General features: G+C 33.6%; 1 protein-coding gene across 9 annotated transcripts; it reads left to right on the top strand.

The window, feature by feature from the left end:
- The first annotated feature begins 6,049 nt into the window (after positions 1–6,049).
- On the top strand, positions 6,050–15,738 carry SUA (suppressor of abi3-5). Of its 9 annotated transcripts, none has more exons than XM_088122555.1 (16): positions 6,051–6,264; positions 6,737–6,873; positions 7,090–7,130; positions 7,375–8,159; positions 8,244–8,315; positions 8,408–8,500; positions 8,593–8,672; positions 8,928–9,078; positions 10,100–10,187; positions 10,268–10,359; positions 11,143–11,211; positions 11,860–12,039; positions 13,168–13,360; positions 13,650–14,606; positions 14,910–15,094; positions 15,434–15,738. In XM_088122555.1, the coding sequence occupies exons 2-16, from the start codon at positions 6,842–6,844 to the stop codon at positions 15,611–15,613; spliced, it is 3,198 nt and encodes a 1,065-aa protein (XP_087978681.1). In that variant the 5' UTR covers positions 6,051–6,264; positions 6,737–6,841; the 3' UTR covers positions 15,614–15,738. The 9 variants fall into 9 exon arrangements, with proteins under 9 accessions (XP_087978686.1, XP_087978687.1, XP_087978681.1 ...); XM_088122557.1 differs by having other exon boundaries at positions 6,591–6,873; XM_088122554.1 differs by having other exon boundaries at positions 6,051–6,268.
- The last annotated feature ends 210 nt before the right edge of the window (positions 15,739–15,948 follow it).

Here is a 15,948-nt window from a genome sequence, read left to right as displayed (position 1 = left end):
CATCGGTTATTAAAATATCTAAACAAATATCGAAGCATGGACTCTCATACTTACATGAAGAAAGTTATTAATATTTTCCTCCTGGTGGGTGTTTACTTACGTAACACACTCTCTTTAGCCTAATTATCATAAAATTCCCCAAGTATCCAAATTTGTGATAAACTTAAATGAAAAGAAATGACAATGATCCATTGGAGGATAGAAAAATAACTGATAAATTGGTTGGATCACCCAATCAAATCGGGAGAAAGGAGAGTTTAATGATTTAACTCTATACTATACTAATGTGGTACCTTTTCTTATATCAATTTAGCAATTAATGACCTAAGAGATATATATCTATTTTTGAGAGAGTAGATATAAAAAAAATGAAAGGACTAAAGTTTGTTAGAGAAAGATCCCATCACAAATATTACTTCAAATAAAATAAGTCATTTGAAATACATGACACGACTATCTTTTCGTTACTTTTTTACGATGTTCACTAGGTTTAATTTGTTCGCGGTCGTTGTCGCTATCAATCTGATTATTTACAACCATAACAATTTTTATATTTATCTTTATGCTTCAACTTTACATTTTTGTTGTTATAATATATACACAGTTTACAAGTTTCTAATACTGAGTAGTTGTAATTTTTTCTTTTTTTCTTAATAGAACAAATCTATAGATAAGAGATTGAACTTCTAACCTTTAAAAATTATCTAAATGTCTTAATTGTTTTAGGTTCATATTCTCTATATTCTCTGTAATTATTTGTAACTGATTAAAGTAAACCAAAGGAAGCAAACATTCTTCACATGTTTTTGGTTATTTACAAAGAGAAAAGCAGTATCCAAACTATTAAATATAAAAATAATTAAATAAAAAAACCTTAAAAAGCTGAAAATCAAATGTGCAGAAAGAAAATGACCTTTCTTTTAAAGAGAGAAGGAATAAGGAAAAGAAATCGAGTTATTTTGACGTCCAAAACGGGAGAAGTTGGAGAAAATTTATCTACCATACAGATAGTCCGCATTATTTAATAATTGTATAAAAGTCAGTCGAACAACATTAAAAAAAGTATTTATGATACCTTACGGTTGGTGCACTGATAAGAGGTTTAGGTGTCAACACCGATCAGCCATCCAGTATCTAGAAGTAAAAAAAAAGTAATTTATGAGACCAATATGAATTTAACTCAACGTTGTTGATTGATATATTATATCTGATCATGAGTTTGAATTCCAAAACAACGCCAATTAGTTACATTCTAAATTTTATATTGAACAAATACTGTAAGACTATATAAATTTTTAGGACACGTGCATATATAGCAAAACAATGAATAATCGAAAATGAAAATTTCATAAATTTTTATAAAGATAAAAGTATAAAAGAAAAATATTTGGGACTTGACGAGGAATACACCGTTAGAAACTTGACAACTCAAAGAGAGAAAATGAATTTATGAATTACAGAAACATGGAGATAGATCATCACCAATTAGGACGACGGAAAATGAACACGGAAGTTGGTGGGACCATTGGCGGTGCAGAAAGGAAAGTAAAGGAAAAGCGAGTGGGGAAGAAGAGGCCAAAGCCATGACCAATACAAAAGCAGAGACCGAAACGAAACAGCGTCCCCTCCACCACCAGAGCTAGAGGGTCACCCGTTTGACACGTTTCCTTTCCTTTTTTTTTTTCCTTTAATTTTATTTAATTGACTAATCCCAACTAAATTTGTCATTTAGCGGATGTGATACTAGTTGTCGAATTCCGTTACGTCCAATATTCAATCTCCACTTCCATACCTAATTTATATTATATGAAAATAATTTTACAATTTTGTGACTGTAATAATTGATCCAGTTGATTTGTGGAGTGATTCCGATCTTAATCTAAGCTTATGCCCCTCATATTTGAACTGGAAAAAAGAAAAAAGATATTAATTTTGTTCTTTTGCTTATTGCACCATGCAAGCACGTGTTTATGGATGGAAGGAGATTCAAGTTGGGGCTCCATTTCGCCTCCGAATAAGCCATAAAAAAATTCGGTTGAGACTATCAACGAGTATCATGTTTGTTGGAGATATATGTTAATTGCCACTAAGTGAGATACTTTTGTCTTAATGTGTTTGTTTTTCAATATTTACTTGAAATACCTTTATTTGTAATTACACAAATAAATTATGATCATAAAGGTTCATTTCACTCTTATTATTTTCGTAGTGTTTTTTAGTTTCTCTTTATTTCTTTCCTTTCTAAAATTACCTTTTTAACAAAATAACATTATTTTAATAAATATAGTTGTATTTTTCAACTATAATTTTTTTTTAATTTTTCTAAAAATCTCATCTTTGAAATTGGAAAATTTTGATAATAATTAGGGGCGGATACAGGGCACGGTCATGTGGCCTCTAAAATTAGATATATTAAATATAATATAATTAACTTGGTAAAAAATAAGTTTTTATTACGACAAAGATTTTCATATTTTCATTTGGTGGGCATGATGAGACAAATGATTAAAAAAAATTAAGGTAATTTTCCTTAACTTTTACCATGACTATAAGACCACAACAATAAAATTAAAGTTGGATTTTGAAAAATGCTCATAAAAATTTAAAATTGATTGCATCCCATATTTATTTGATAGGTTAAATAATAACATTATCATGGATGGACTCATTGGAGGACAATTGCAATGCTATTAAATTTGTTCAATATTTATGAAGTTAATATTTTGAAAAGTTCTTATCGTACAATATTTATATGTATATTGTGCCATTGAATCAAATTCTGAGACGATCAAGTAGAGGCGTACTCGTTGGTTGGGTCAATTTCCTTTATATCAGCAAATTGAATAGCATACATACACACACACACATATATATATTCACTTTAAACAACCAATAGTTTGGGAAAATCACATATCGACTATCGACTGATCTGTCGTTAAAATCGACCAACTAATGTCAGTTCGATACATTTCAATAGGTCGGATCGATTTTCCGACCTCCTATCCCCCATAGCGATGACGATTTAGAAAATGGCCTGATTAAAGGCTTTTTTTTAAGCCATTTATTTATTTAAGATATATTGCAAGCAAGAGATGGATCTCTGCCTGAGATTAAAACACAAAATAAATAAAGAGAATAGAAAAAAAATAATGCTCTAATAAAACAATAAAAAAACAACATAACTGAAGCAAATATCATATGAAACGTATCCTACAACAAAAACAATAAAAATAATAGTAACAACTCAATTATAAAAATAAATCTCAGGTATAACTTATCAATGAACGAGATCCATAAGCAAATTGAATAAATCTCAACTCGTTGGCAATTTGAATGTTCAAATTATTAGAAGATTAAGTTTAATTCTAAAAAAATAATTGTTGGATTTTTTTTTTAATATTACTCTCATGTAAAGAGTGCAAATAACTGAATTAAGTTCTAATATATGAAAAAATACAAATTAAAGATAGGTTTGGTTGATGGTTTGAAAACAAAAAATTGATTCAATAGAAAACAAAGTGGTATTCCATGTTTGCACTGTATTCGTTCATGTGTTTGATAATAAATTGAAAGTTTAATCTCAATTTTAAAAAAATTGTTTGTTCGGTTATATATTTGTAAACTATTGGTAAACTAGTAGTAAGTAGTAACTATCTAATATTTAGTTCAATCTAAAATATTATTATGTTATAAATTTTGTAAAATTATTATTTTAAAATATTATATAGTTTATGATATGTAAAAATTTACCTATTCTAATTTTAGTAAAAAATGAAATGAATTTATAACATTATTGCATTTTAAAGTTTCAAATTCAAAATATGAAACATTGAAAACATATAAAAGTATTGTTTTCAAAATTTTCATTAGATATCAAAATCCAAATACAATTTTTAAAAATAAATATACATGTGTACCGAATCTAAAAACAATAAACAGAATTTAGATGGCATATCAACGAGCCCTAAAAGATATTTTTATCTATTCAATTTTGATGTTGGAACCCTTCTAGATTAAGTAATTAACCAAACCACTGTCTATTACAGGTGTGTTATTTATCCATCTTTTTCTTAAGGGCTATTTATCTATCTATTACTAATACTTGTCGCTATAATTAATTTTAGTATTTTTGACTTCTAAAATATTGAATGCTATTAATTCTTCTGAATTATAGTGAATTTAATGTATTGTTAATCCTTTTATTTATTTTTTAATTGGACTAGACTGTGAGATAGAGATAGAACGATACTTCTATGACGTTGTTATATCCATCTAATAAAAAGAGAATGCTTGTCAATGAACTATACTCGAATGAGTAATTGAAAACGATTCGTACCTACCATGTAGTGAGAGAGATTATATATCATCCCAAAAAAGTTTCCAGAGTACGCTTAACTCCAAATTTTAAATAACTACTTTTATATATATATATATATATATATATTGTTTTTTCTTAATATTTGTGAGTGTCGTTTAGAGAATTTGTATATTTGAAAGCATATTTTTTTGTGAATACGTCTTGAGAACATCCACAACTTCTACTACATAATCTTTCTAGAATGTTACATCAGAAATGTAGGGTGAAACTTCACTCCTACAATTTTTTAGAAAGTAGAGATATATTTAACCACTGATGTCAAGTTGGCAGTATATTTCACAATTTATATAATTCATTGAAACAACATCTCCTAGTCGGAAAATAGCAGGGTGAATAAGATGCATGTTATATTCTTTGAGGCCGGAGATTAAATTCCTACCCACATTTGTTGTGCACCAGTAAAAAAAGATTCAATAACAATAAAAAATAACCATAGTAATTGAAACTTCTAAAATATAATTATCAATCTTAATAATTAATGTATATTTGCCTTCAACTTTGCTAGGTAACTAAATTGGATAACATCTTTTATTTATTTATTTTCATAATCTCACTAATGTCAAATCCAAAGTTATACTTAACTAAAGTAGGAGAGAGGTAAGACCAACTTAACTTGAAAAGATAAAAGACTACCAAATTTTTGAAGGAAATAGCTTGATAGTTTCAACTGATTAACCGTTGTAAATTCAAATTCATATACTACATTGTTGAATTAAAAAAACAATAATAATAAAAATATCCCTACATGAAAAATTAGAAAAAATAAATTTGATCACAAAAATATCACAGCTCATGAGATGCTCACATGGACAAAGAAACGATGTTAAAAGATTAGTATTTTTTCTTTTTCTTTTTTTTTTAAATACAACACGTGGGGTGGATTGGTTGGATTGGTATTTCTTCTTTATACTTTAATTAAAGTAAAGATTTAGTCCATATAAGTTAGTATGTAACAATTTGTCATTATAATTTAAATTTTGTATCGATTTAGTCCACTATTGGTAATACCTAACAATTTAGTTTCTATACTTTTAAAATTCTATTGATTCAGGCTCTACAAGAAAGAATATTATTAAACTGAAGTATCAATTTTTATTCCTTTTGTTTAAGAACACATATAATCTCGAGTGATTTATTGATCTATTTGTGCAAAAGAACATCGTTAAGTAAAATCTAAATTGTTACAAAATTTAAATCACAATAATTAAATAATTACGTACTCAAATTTAAGGTTGTTATTATGAGAAACAAAAACCACAAAAATAAAGATAAAAAGGTAAAACTCAGAGCTTGTGTAGGAAATAACACAACAATTAAAAAGAAATGAAGAAATACCAAAGCGAGTTTAGCTAGTTCAGCGGTAATTGACTTGTACGACAACAAATGCCTTATCTATTTACCTATCTCATAGACACTGAACTTGTTATTATCAAATTTAATCAGCAACTATCGAATTTTTTAAGAATATTATATTTGTTTGTAATTACATTTAATGAAAATACATATTTACTCAAATATCCCTTGCACAATTCACAGCTGCTACATAATTGGGCCTAGGCCTGGGCCTGGGAGTTGGGTCCTTGTTACAGTTCCGAGCCCGGCCCACGTATTTCTACCAGTACGAGAAACGACAATTTTATAATTTTTCTTGTATTGACTCAGGAGGGAGTAGTGAAAGCTGGAAACTTTATTGAGACAATGCTTTCGGGGCTTTAACGGATTCCTGGGGCTGGCAGACGAAGAAACCCTAAAAGGGAACGGGAGAAGAAGAAGAAGAAGAAGAAGAAGAAGAAGAAGAAGAAGAAGAAGAAGAAGAAGGAGAAGGAGGAGGAGAAGATAAGCTTCAATTTATTGGATCGGATCGAAATCAATCAACCAGTACCATTGTATGTACGTCTAATTTTCTCCATCTTTGCCATTTTTCGTTGTTGTTAGAGACTCTGCATGTTTTATCTGTCCTTGTAAGTTCTTTCCATTACTGCGTCGTTACGTGTCGCTCCTTCGATTTTCATGGAAATAACTTCACGTAGTAATTTCTTCGATGTTTGATGCTTGAAAATCTTTTTTCTGTCAATCTCTTCCTTTTCTGCTTTGTCCCTTGGAACCCCATGTCCGATGGGTTAATATATGTGAGATTGAGTTTGGCAACTGAGTTATATTGTTGCTTCGTGAATTGTGGTTTTCTGATGTCAAGGTCCACTTTTTTGTTAAGGGAATCGGAAGATTGATGTTTCTGAATTCTGGGGAAGGATTATATTTATGAGGATTCCAATTTAGATACGAGGCCAAGGTCTATGGGACTTGTTAAGTGTTGGTTCGTCATGGCATAACTATGTCTGTTTGGTGCGTATATTACAGGAAAGGTTTTCAAACATTGTGCTCCTGAATCTTTTGATCGAACATCCAGAGCTTTGCAGGGTGTCTTCGTGACTCATTTTCCTGCGATAATGGATCCTGGGCGCTATGGTCTTCAACAAGGATGGGATAATAACAGCGTAATTGTGGTTTCCTCCTTAATAATCACCTCTATGGATGATAATACCAGAAATTATTAGGGCTATGTGAATGTCCATTTCTTTTCCGGCATCTCATCTTGAAAGAAAAAAATGAGATAGAGACATGGGGCATTGAAGATGTGGACTGGATTTGCCTAACCACGTAAGATCATTGACTATTTGTTGCTGACATAGCTTATTCTCTTGAATCCACAGGCTTTGGAGGGTCATGGTAATGTTCACGAGCCAAACTTCCGGTGAGTAATAACTCTTGACCATCATTGCCAAGAATATTATAGCAAGTTGGGGAAATGTTGTACATTAAAATATCTTTTGAACTCAAGGACACAGATGTACAAATCCTGGTTGAGTAAGGTCGCTTTACATTAAAATATCTTAATTGCATTATCTATGTCAAATGCATTGTTAAGTGACAAGATTTTTTTGTACTCCAACTCATAGAATCCTTTAGCTATCATGTCATGTTGTGTCAAAGTTTAGTTTGTATCTTGTATAATTTTTGCAGGGTTGGCGGAGCATATGATGAGCGAAGGTTTTTAGATGAACGATACGCGAGAGATAACACTTACCCAAGAGATGCCTTTCACCATGATATTGCCAATAGGGAAGACTATCCACCACCGCTACCTTCAGCCTCTGGCATTTGGGCTCCATCAAGGAGGAGAAGTTATGAAGATGAATACCCTATTGATAGGGGTTCTAGACGACATGAAAAACCATATAATGAGTCATACCGTGACTTGGATGCTTTTAACGATCATGAAATTGATACATATCAGGATTTTGATAGGTTTCGTGATGGCTATCGCAGTCTCAGTAATCTTCGTGATCAGGGAATTGACAGGCTAGATCGATTTGGAAGTCGTGAGCGTGATGATTATGCTTATGATGATTATGACTACAAGTCTGATGTGTCCCATCCAAAGAGAGATGATAGTTATGAGAGGGATTATGACTATGGGCGATATCGCTATGATTCAGATTATGATAGAGGTAGTAGAAGAGAGGGTAATTGGAGAAGGCGTGAATCACGTGATCGTGAACGCGACAAGAGATGTTCAAGTTGGGATAGGGATCAAAGTCCTCATAGAAGGCATGATAGGTCTAAGTCTCGTGGGCGTGATGATCGTTCTAGATCAAGATCTCCTCGAGGTCGTAGCCATGGAAGAAATTATCGAGAGGATAGTTATGATGACAATAGACATGATAGGTCTGAGAGGCGAAGGGATCGAGAAGAGAAACGGGAGCGCGAGAATTATTCAGTGGTATTCTTCCTTGGTCTTAGTTTATTCTTTTACTTATTATTTATGAGAGAACAAGACTGAGTGATTTCTAACGTATTCATGTAGGCTCCATCCGCCACTGTAGTTGTGAAGGGTCTTTCTCAAAAGACGACCGAAGAAGACCTCTACCAAATCCTTGTAATATTTAGCTTGATATTTTATTTGAAGTGCTTGTGCCTTTCGTTGTAGATACAAATTTTATTAGATTTTTATAATGTGCTTCATCATAGGCTGAATGGGGACCCCTCCGTCATGTCCGTGTGATCAAAGAGCGTAATTCTGGCATTTCACGTGGTTTTGCATTTATTGATTTTCCTTCAGTGGTAACTGTAAAATTTGAATCTTTGTGTTGCTTAATTATATTATATTTTATTTTCTTCATGGATATGTATAATTGCTCGTATTGATGATATAGGGAGCAGCACAAACAATGATGGACAAGATTGGGGAGGATGGACTAGTTGTTGATGGCAGGAAGCTTTTCTTTGAGTACAGGTTTCTTCATTTTATCCCCATAATAAAGGCATCACTCAATTTGATAAGACTAGTATTTGTGTAATCATATGGGTTTTCTTATGTTATTTATTTTTTACCTCCCTGGAGTTCAGAAAGTTGAATCATGAGAATTAGTCATTCCTGTTTTTTTGTCCGGTTCTTTATATCATCTTTGTGGAATGAAAACTTCCGCAAGTTCACGATTTATTTTCTTGTCCAAGCATGTTTTGCATTTTCATCTGTTATGTATTGCAGTAGTAAGCCGACCGGGGGTGCAGGAGGATCTTTTGCTGCAGAAAATACTACAAGATCAGGTCATTTTAACAAGAACATGGCAATGCCATCTGATTGGATGTGCACCATCTGTGGCTGTGTAAATTTTGCACGACGAACTTCTTGTTTTCAGGTTGTTGCCAACATTTTCTTGTATGTTGTTCTAGTTGTGATAATTTCAGTTGTAGGTGCAGAAATGTCAATGTTTCCTGTACATGGGCTGTGTTATGCCTGTGTTACTTTGTGGTTTCTTTGATAAAAAACAATAATGTATGAATTTCTGAAGTTTCTATAATGCTTAAATGGAAGATGTGGTACCTAGTTTAAAGATATTTGGAATATATTGGTATTGCAAGTTGCAACCAGTTATGATGAGTTGTGATGTTTCAAGTTGGGCATCTAAATGTATGTATGTATGTATGTGTGGAACAAGAAACTCATTTCATTAGGTAATGAAACATTCTAATCTAAACCATAAATTATTATATTCTATTATATACAAACTCCCCAGTTGGAACAAAAAAATTTCAGAACTATAATTAGAAAATAAATGGATGAAACAGTCAAAGATAATGCATAATGCTTCATTATTTCAATTCTTTCCATTTCAATAATTGTTTTTGCTTAAGAACTTTTGGTCTCTTGAACTTGTAGCGATATTCAAAGCCTTGACTGTGTTGATCTGGAGTATTTTGACTTTGTTTTGGACCATAGCTTTGTTTAATGGTAGTTGTAGGATATAAATTGGCTGCAATGTTCATTGTGTATTATTAGACTCTATAAATTACATATGCGAAGTGGATGTTGATCTTTTCCGGAAGTAGATGTTAATGGTTCTTGTTGGAAAAATAGAGTTAGATGACATTAAATAAGTTCTTGGTGATTCATACGTTGTATATGTTTGTTGGTTTTTTCCGTTATTGTTTCTGAAGCAGTTTAATCTGTCCTTGTAATTGCCTAATAAGAATAACAATCTTTTTCTCATGTAAGTGAAAGGTTTTCTATATAGGGCAGTCATGAGGTAGATTTTTGTACATGTGAACTGTTCGTCTATAATTAGAAGCTTAAATCTCTAATTTATGGGCAATTGGGCATCTTATTGATTAGTGGAAATGGTTAATATTGAAAATAATCTTCTTCTTTGTCTTATATAGTGTAATGAACCTCGGACTGATGATGCACCGCCGGCAGATGTTAATATGTCTAATCAATCCTCTTTAGGAAAGAGAGGACAAGAGGCAGGTTAGTGTATGTTATGGCTTACTTAAAGTAGTCTCTTTTAATCCCACGTGATGAAGTTAGCTGAAGTTTATTTTATGTAGGTCCTACTCATGTTTTGGTTGTTCGTGGATTGGATGAAAATGCGGATGAGGAAATGCTTCGCTATGAATTCTCTAAACATGCTCCAATTAAGGTACATGAACTTCAATTGTTGGAATTTCAATTTTTATTTTTTATGTATATGATAATCACCTAAGTGGGATTGGAAATTTTTTTAACTCACAGTTGATTTGGGTGTGGTCTCCTAATCTAATCCAATTTATGGACATACTTAACTTTGCTGAGAGGAAGTATTTATGAACTGTAATATTGCAATAATAACTGAATGAAAACCTTGGAAAATGACCTTTCATTGTCTGTCGAGCTTTCTATCTTTCAGTTTCATCACACTAAACTGTTGTATAATTATTTTTTACTTTTTATTACTTCAACTTGAGGCTCTTTCTTGTAATTTGATTTTGTGCCCCTGTTTTTGTTTGGCTCTTTTTGTGCAAGCTGCTTATTGCAATTCCATTTGTCTTAATGTAGATTTCGTTTTCATAATTAAAAAAGTATTAATTTGATACAGGATCCTAGTACTAGTGCTTTCAAGGACAGATCCTTGCGTGGGGAGAAAATGTAGAACTTTTCACCATAATACTTCTCTTTGAATGTCCACATGTTCTGTTATAGATGTACTTCCATTCTTGTTTGTGGACGAATGATGATTGGGGGTTATTAGTAATTTTTGTTGGGAGGGAATAGTGGGGCTTTGTGCTTTTGCATTATATAGGTTTTTTACTTGGCCTTTTCTCTTGTGGCGGCCTTTCTGTTGTCCCTTTCCCTTTTCCTTTGTAATGTTTGAAACTTTTATGAGGACATGGCAAAGTAAATACTTCTCATTCTAATCATTTTTTTAATTAAAAAATATTTGCAGGATCTTCGCTTGGTTAGAGACAAATTCACTCATGTTTCTAGAGGATTCGCATTTGTACATTTCCATTCGGTGAGCTTGCTTTTTTCATTGGATATGTGGGGTAAAATTTTATTTTTTCTAAGAAATGGTATGATTATGATAATGCATCTTCTTTTGTATGCTTTGTGACAATCATGTGTCATGATGGTCTAAGTAATTTGTGCAGTTTCATCCTTTTTTTTTTAAATAAAAAACTGAGCTTTTATTCAGAAAAGTTATAGAATACAAAGTGGCTGCCCAGAAAAAATGGGCCAAATCAAAACTAGAACTAACTATACAAAATAAAGGATAATTACAAAACTCTTTAGAAGTTGACACCCGAAGAGAGGCTATGTGCAGTTACATGAAAACATTTTGACACTGTAATTTGGAGTATATTTTAATGTGTTCTAGAGATTGATTCATTTTTTCAAATGGGGATTTTGCAGTCGACTATACTTGAAAACAACGGAGTATTTTTTAAGTACAGAATTCTTGAAGCCATCCTTATAGTTAACAAAGTAGTGCTTGATTATTGTCTGTTCTTATTGCATGTTTTCTTTATAGCCATTGAGATAGCTGGAGTGGACCTCTGTTATATGCTTGTTTTTTATTAAACGTTATTTGTTAGAAAAAAGGTTTTAGCATAACATAGAAAGAGGATATTATATTTTAATATGGGATTTGTATTTCTTCTAGGTGGAGGATGCTACCAAAGCTCTTGATGCCACAAATGGCACAACCCTGGAGAAGAATGGGCAAATTTTACGAGTAGCATATGCCAAGAGCATTCTTGGTCCAGGATCAGGATTGTCTGGATCTTCACAGTCAAGCAGCCTTGCAGCTGCTGCAATTGAGGCTGCAACATTTGCTCAGCAGGTATTTAGGCTAATTTACTTTTCCCTGTTAAATTCATCTGCAGGAAAAATTTACTATAATTTCCTATTTTTGCTTTCCGGCCTTGCTTTTAAGGTTTAACTTATGTTGCAGTGAACCTTATTTATCTTTTTTTTTTTTAATTTTGAAAACCAGGGATTATGAGTTGACACATGTATTTGAGTAGGTATATGCATTCAGATATACATAATAAGCTAATATTGTCTTGTGACTTGTCGAGTGAATTGCATAAATTTGCTAGTGCTCATTGCACCTGCATTATTGATCTTTTGAGAAGTATTTGTGGAGAGAACTTTATTGTACCTTTTATAGTCGAGTGTGAGGAGCTGACAAATCTTTCAACAACTTGGGCTGCTTTATAAATTTATTTACATTGAAAGAAGGGGGTACCACATTAATGTTTATGGATGAGAATCAGGGACAGATAAATATACAATAATCTATTAGGGGTTTGTATAGAAAGTATCCTGCTCTATTTACCCTACCCCTCTTGTTCCTAAAGAGGAACCCTTAGGAAGGCTTGATTTTACCACCCTATGTATTTCTTTCGAACTTGATCTATTTTTGAATTCTATGCTTGAAGCATGTTTTATAAGCTATCACTAAGGTGGATTTTTCTGAGATGTTGATGAGGAATTCCTGCTAGTCTTGGACTCTTGGGTTTTATGATTTACCATTTAGACACCCTCAACATGAATGGCAAATGTAAGTCTCCAGATGTGAAATATGTAAAACAATTTGAGCAGCTGAAATTGGTAATATCATCTGTGAATTTGTTCAGCAATATAGCTTGTACTTCATGTAGGCATCACATTGCTCGTATTGTTTTTGTAGTCTGATGTTACCACTCGTGAACTAGTAGCATTTGAGGAGGGTACTACAGGCGTTGCTCTGAACTAGAATTTAATATTGTTCTATGTTTTATTAGTGAGTGATGGGTTGGTAAAAAGTTTTTATGTCTGAAATCTTTATTTCTTATAAATTTATTCTGTAAGCACCCTATTTACATCCCACAAATATTAGGTAGATATGTGATCCGTAAGTCTTGGTATCATGGGATCCAAATTTGTTCTGGGGTACTTTGTGCGTGATTATTCTTGTGTTTTTTAGTATGATGCTGTTGGATGGGCACCAAAGGAATACAACCCGGACGACAAACAATCCAATGGTGGCCAGGGTCAAGGAGGCAAGGAGGTGGCAATTCAAACTCACAATTCTGCTCCCCAATCTGGCTTTGTGTGGGATGAAGCATCTGGTTACTATTATGATGCTGCTTCTGGGTTCTACTATGATGGAAATACAGGTACATCTCTTGGTTAATCTTTGCCCATATCCCATTGGATTCAATTGGAGTCTTCTGTTCATCTGTTGGATGATTTTTGCAATAATTTGTTTGCTTACTACTTTCTGTTTCAATTCTCCTTGGCATTTGGGTGGAAATCTTAACATCCCTCTTTCTGTACCTACTTTTTTTGTTTTCTTTTTGACAAGAAACAAAAACTTTTCATTGATATTATTTTTTATTCTTAATGATCTATATTTTATTATTTATTCGTAAGTTTCAAGACTTAGTTTTCACATGTATTACACAGGTTTGTACTATGACGGTAATAGGGGAATTTGGTACACATATGACCATCAGAAGCAGGAATATGTCCCGTGCACTGATCAGAGGGAGAGCTCTTCTGGAAAAGATAGTGAGTTCCCCAAGACATCAGAAGCATCAAGTAATAAAAAAGTAGTGATTTCTGCGCCAGCAGCTACCATTACATCAGTTGAGAAGGCCGCCTCATTGCCAGATGCCGTCCAGGCTGCAGCAACAGCAGCAATAGCTGCAGAAAAGAGGGAGAAAGAAAAGGCTAAAGAGATAAAGCTTGCTTCAAAAAGTAGTATACTAGCTAACAAAAAGAAGATGAATAATGTTTTGACAATGTGGAAGCAAAGAAGTCATGAAGGACAGGCAACACGCGTGGCACTTGATGACAATCAATTATTAGCATCAACTGAAGATAAGTCTTACCCTGTTGGACAATCCATGAAGAGTAAGCCTAAAGCTGATGTTCAAACCTCAAGGGAGAGCACTTCATTCAACTCGGGAGCTGCTTCAACTGGTGCTCCCGAGTCTCAGGTTAAGCCAAGACCCGTTAGTAACAGCTCAGGGGGGACTCTGATGGGTGTTATCAGAGGTTCCGGGAGGGGTATCATAAAATCAGATAGTTTGTATTCAACATCCTCCAATGTGGTCTCTACTTCAACTGTATTAGATGGTGCTGCTAATCCAACTCTCTCAATGACTGTTGATACTCCCTCAATTGTAAGTTCCTTCAGAACAGATGCTTCTGCCTTGGGTTCTTACACACCTCCTGCTAGTTCTGCAAGTGGAAAGAGAAGGTTTTCTGAAATGCCACAAGGCCCACAACCTTCTGCTTCTGTGAATAGGGAACAACCACAGACTGCCTACAGAGATCGTGCAGCTGAAAGGAGGAGTTTATATGGCTCGTCAACATTCGTTGGGGATGATCGGTCCAACCTTGAGTTTGGGGATTTGAGTAAGTCCTGTTTGATTTATACTTTTCACGGATGCCATTTTATCATTTTAGCTCCTTTATTTAGTGTAGACATTCATCTTATAATTAAATATTACATAATGTTTCCTCGAAACCAAATTATATTTGGAATCATTACACTTGATACTTTCAGATTCATTTTCTTCATGATTAGCGCTGGGATCTGTCAGATTGTTGTTTGATGACTGAGTTTGTTATCTGGGTTGATGAGCCGATGCTTTATTCAGAATAATTCATATTGACATGTGAGATCTCCTCTTTGTTTACCATATGTGATCTTTCAAGATCGAGATATTTCAGTCAAAAAGGGTTCTCTGGATGCAATGCCTTTTCCTCCTGGCGTTGGTGGAGGACGTGTAAGTGGGGATGCAAATCTCAACACTTTTGAAGTGATTACAGCGGATAAAGCAATTGATGAGAATAACGTGGGCAATAGGATGCTCCGTAACATGGGCTGGCAAGAAGGCTTGGTAATCTTTTCCCCTGTTCTTAACTCTTATTTGTCATGTCTCCAAGAGGTGATTGATAGGCCTTATCATTTTTAGTTCGATACATTTGTTAATCATTTTTTAGATAAGACAATACATTGGTTAATCATTACACAACAATAATCTTTCAGAGGTTTTTAACCTCTCACCCTTTTGCTGACTGAGATTTAAGCAACGGCTACCCTTCCCTCGTAACTCGTTGACAATATTGTATCTTGGCTTTATGTAGCGCTAGATAAATGCTGGCAGTTCAATGTTTTTGGTAGTTAACCAGTAACCATCACCATTCTGATGTTGGGATTGTTTTTTTTGTGCATCCAGGGTCTAGGTAAGGATGGAAGTGGAATGACGGAGCCGGTCCAGGCTCAAGCCATGGATAGCAGGGCGGGACTTGGGAGTCAGCAGAAGAAGTTGGATCCAAGACTTGAGATTCAGGCGGGCGATAGCTACAAAACTCTCATTCACAAGAAAGCACTTGCTAGGTTCAGGGAGATGTCTTAAAATGATGGTATGTAAGTCAGTTAATTGTCAGGAAACTCAAACAAATCAAATGTACAAAACTTTTGGAAAATTGAAGTTATCTCCACTCAATGTTATTAGGGTATGGAATCAAGTTTTGTTTCTTCTGTTCTGATTATTGGATCATTTAGTTCAGAATTAGCTCTCCTCTCCTGCAACTACTTTTACTTCAATCTCTTGTCTCACTTGAGAATGCTCTTCACAATGAGTTCTGCAAAGTTACTTTCCAGAAGAAGAGCAACTTCATGGTCAAATTATTTCTTCGAAGAAAATGGGTCAACAAGGATCTTTAACTTCTAGAGGTATGCCCCTCTGTC

This window comes from Momordica charantia, assembly GCF_013281855.1.
Source record: "Momordica charantia cultivar OHB3-1 chromosome 4 unlocalized genomic scaffold, Mcharantia_2.0 BLBB01000004.1, whole genome shotgun sequence".
NCBI lineage: Eukaryota > Viridiplantae > Streptophyta > Magnoliopsida > Cucurbitales > Cucurbitaceae > Momordica > Momordica charantia.
The sequence above is the reverse complement of the archived record's forward strand: the minus strand, read 5'-3'. Positions and strand labels throughout refer to the sequence as shown.

What these genes read in the sequence shown, in the direction of transcription:
- SUA (XM_088122555.1), top strand. Translation starts at nt 6,842, where the DNA reads ATGGTCTTCAACAAGGATGGGATAATAACAGC. An exon ending in GACGAACTTCTTGTTTTCAG is followed by an intron (nt 9,079 to 10,099) that starts GTTGTTGCCAAC and finishes TGTCTTATATAG; the next exon opens with TGTAATGAACCTCGGACTGA. An exon ending in AAAGAGAGGACAAGAGGCAG is followed by an intron (nt 10,188 to 10,267) that starts GTTAGTGTATGT and finishes TATTTTATGTAG; the next exon opens with GTCCTACTCATGTTTTGGTT.